Raw genomic sequence first — 3,559 nt, forward strand, 5'->3', positions numbered from 1 at the left:
ATACTCCAGGATTGGTCTGACATATATGGTATATAAAGTTCTGAAAGATTCCTTACACAAGTTTCTAAAGGCCGTTCTTTTGTTAGCCAACCTGGCATATGCCGCTGATGTTAACCTCTTGATATGAGCTTCAGGGGACAGGTCTGGCGTGATATCAACCCCCAGGTCTTTCTCTCTCTCTGACTCTTGAAGTATTTCATCTCCCAAATGGTACCTTTTATCTGGTCTCCTGCTTCCTACCCCTATTTTCATTACATTACATTTGCTTGGGTAAAACGCTAACAGCCATTTGTTCGACCATTCCTGCAGCTTGTCCAGGTCTTCTTAAAGCCTCAAGCTGTCCTCCTCTGTCTTAATCCTTCTCATAATTTTGGCGTCGTCAGCAAACATAGAGAGGAATGAGTCTATACCCTCTGGAAGATCATTTACGTACATCAGAAACAGGATAGGTCCAAGTACAGAGCCTTGTTGGACTCCACTGGTGACTTCACGCCAGTCTGAGGTCTCACCCCTCACTGTAACTCTCTGCTTCCTATTGTTTAGGTACTCCCTTATCCACTGGAGCGCCCTACCCGTTACTCCTGCCTGTTTCTCCAGCTTATGCATCAACCTTTTATGGGGTACTGTGTCAAAGGCTTTCCGACAGTCCAAAAAAATGCAGTCCGCCCACCCTTCTCTTTCTTGTTTAATCTTTGTCACCTGATCGTAGAATTCTATCAAGCCTGTAAGGCAAGATTTACCCTCCCTGAACCCATGTTGATGGGTTGTCACGAAGTCTTTTCTCTCCAGATGTGTTACTAGGTTTTTTCTCACGATCTTCTCCATCGCCTTGCATGGTATACAAGTTAAGGACACTGGCCTGTAGTTCAGTGCCTCTTTTCTGTCACTCTTTTTGTATATTGGTACTACATTAGCAGTCTTCCATATTTCTGGTAGGTCCTCCGTTTCCAGTGACCTACTATACACTATGAAGAGTGGTAAGCAAAGTGCTCCTGCACACTCTTTCAATACCCATGGCGAGATTCTGTCCGGCCCAACAGCTTTTCTCACATCCAGCTCCAATAGGTGCTTCTTGACCTCATCTCTTGTAATTTCGAACCTATCCAAGGTCACGTGGTTTGCTGCCACCTCTTCTAGCGCCGTGACATCTCCCTGTTCTATTGTAAAGACCTCCTGGAACCTTTTGTTGAGTTCTTCACACACCTCTTTGTCATTCTCTGTGTACCTGTCCTCGCCCACCCTAAGTTTCATCACCTGTTCCTTCACTGTTGTCTTCCTCCTGATGTGACTTTGTAGTAGCTTTGGTTCGGTCTTGGCTTTATTAGCTATATCATTTTCATACCTTTTCTCAGCTGCTCTTCTCACACTAACATACTCGTTCCTGGTTCTCTGGTATCTTTGGTAGGTGTGTGTGTGTGTGTGTGGCCCCGGGGCGCGGAGATGGAGCTCCTGACAGCCAGATGGTCCTGGAATAAGTCTCACGCCGCTAGGAATTTCGATTTTCCAGTCTATACAGAAATTAGACTCTTCCTCATCCTCGTCCTCTTCCTCGTCCTCTTCCTCGTCCTCTTCCTCGTCCTCTTCCTCATCCTCGTCCTCTTCCTCATCCTCTTCCTCGTCCTCTTCCTCGTCCTCTTCCTCGTCCATAAGTCTGGAAGACTAGGCGTCCCTGTTGCTTCACCGGGGTACTGGAGGGAGCCCCAGAGGTGTGGTGGGGTGGTGTCAGCATCACCACCAAAGGTGCTGACACAGTTGGAGCCTCAGGACGGCTGACTGATGTAATCAGCAACAGGTTCACTGCGGAAGTACTCATGTAATTACTCAGCAAACTGACGTGGAAATCACATACACCACAAAAAAACAAGTGAGAGCGTCTCTCTTCAACTCTCTCTCTCTCTCTCTCTCTCTTGCTTCTCCTTTTTTTCTTTCCTCTTTGTTAAATTAATATTACTCGTCCATTCTTCCTTAATTTTGAAAACATCATCGCTGGGTATTTTGTGACCTGGTAGTGTGTCTTCTCTTGGTAGTGTGTACTTACCTAGTTACCTAGTTGTACTTACCTAGTTGTGCTTGTGGGGGGCTGAGCTATGGCTCTTTGGTTCTGAGAGATAATAGGCCCTTAAATAGGCTGTCTTTATCTACTTTATTAATTATTCTAAGAATCTTGTATGAGGTGATCATGGCCCCCCTAATTCTTGTCTCCCAGTGACGTGAGGTTTAATTCCCGTAGTCTCTCCTTGTAGCTCAAACCCTTCAGTTCAGGTACTAGTCTGGTTGCAAACTTTTAAACCTTTTCCAGCTTAGTCTTGTGCTTGACTAGATATGGACTCCATGCTCAAGCCCCATACTCCAGGATTGGTCTAACATATGTGGTATACAAACTTCTGAATGATTCCTTACACAAGTTTCTAAAGGCCGTTCTTATGTTAACCAGCCTGGCATATGCCGCTGATGTTAACCTCTTGATATGAGCTGCAGGGGACAGGTCTGGCGTGATATCAACCCCCAGGTCTTTCTCTCTCTCTCTGACTCTTGAAGTATTTCATCTCCCAAATGATACCTTGTATCTGGGACCTGTGGTTGGTAGTGGGTCACCACACTACTGTGGTTGGTGGTGGGTCACCACACTATTGTGGTTGGTGGTGGGTCACCACACTACTGTGGTTGGTGGTGGGTCACCACACTACTGTGGTTGGTGGTGGGTCACCACACTACTGTGGTTGGTGGTGGGTCACCACACTACTGTGGTTGGTGGTGGGTCACCACACTACTGTAGTTGGTGGTGGGTCACCACACTACTGTGGTTGGTGGTGGGTCACCACACTACTGTGGTTGGTGGTGGGTCACCGCACTACTGTGGTTGGTGGTGGGTCACCACACTACTGTGGTTGGTGGTGGGTCACCACACTGCTGGGACCTGTGGTTGGTGGTGGGTCACCACACTGCTGGGACCTGTGGTTGGTGGTGGGTCACCACACTACTGTGGTTGGTGGTGGGTCACCACACTGCTGGGACTTGTGGTTGGTGGTGGGTCACCACACTACTGTGGTTGGTGGTGGGCCACCACACTGCTGGGACTTGTGGTTGGTGGTGGGTCACCACACTACTGTGGTTGGTGGTGGGCCACCACACTGCTGGGACTTGTAGTTGGTGGTGGGTCACCACACTACTGTGGTTGGTGGTGGGTCACCACACTACTGGGACCTGTGGTTGGTGGTGGGTCACCACACCGCTGGGACCTGTGGTTGGTGGTGGGTCACCACACCGCTGGGACCTGTGGTTGGTGGTGGGCCTCTCCCTCATGACATCATAAGCTTCATCAGCATTCTTCACTTGCTCCCTGCATTTTCTCAGGAGAAAAGTGGGACTTTTCTTACAAGTGTAACATTACCCAGGCGGAGTGGACCCCATATTGTCTGACTTAGCCGTCTCAGACCCCTGGCACTCACAGAACTCTCACACATCTGACACTCACAGAACTCTCAGACATCTGACACTCACAGAACTCTCAGACCCCTGGCACTCACAGAACTCTCACACATCTGACACTCACAGAACT

General features: G+C 48.6%; 1 protein-coding gene across 1 annotated transcript in view; it reads right to left on the reverse strand.

The window, feature by feature from the left end:
• Positions 1-1,647, reverse strand: part of LOC138355907 (uncharacterized) — an 83,009-nt gene extending 81,362 nt beyond the window's left edge. Inside the window, exon 1 of the mRNA XM_069311461.1 lies at positions 1,515-1,647. Coding sequence (XP_069167562.1) covers positions 1,515-1,647 — 133 coding nt within the window. The remainder of the gene's footprint in view (positions 1-1,514) is intronic.
• Positions 1,648-3,559: the final 1,912 nt, after the last annotated feature.

Source organism: Procambarus clarkii, chromosome 69 (assembly GCF_040958095.1).
Source record: "Procambarus clarkii isolate CNS0578487 chromosome 69, FALCON_Pclarkii_2.0, whole genome shotgun sequence".
NCBI lineage: Eukaryota > Metazoa > Arthropoda > Malacostraca > Decapoda > Cambaridae > Procambarus > Procambarus clarkii.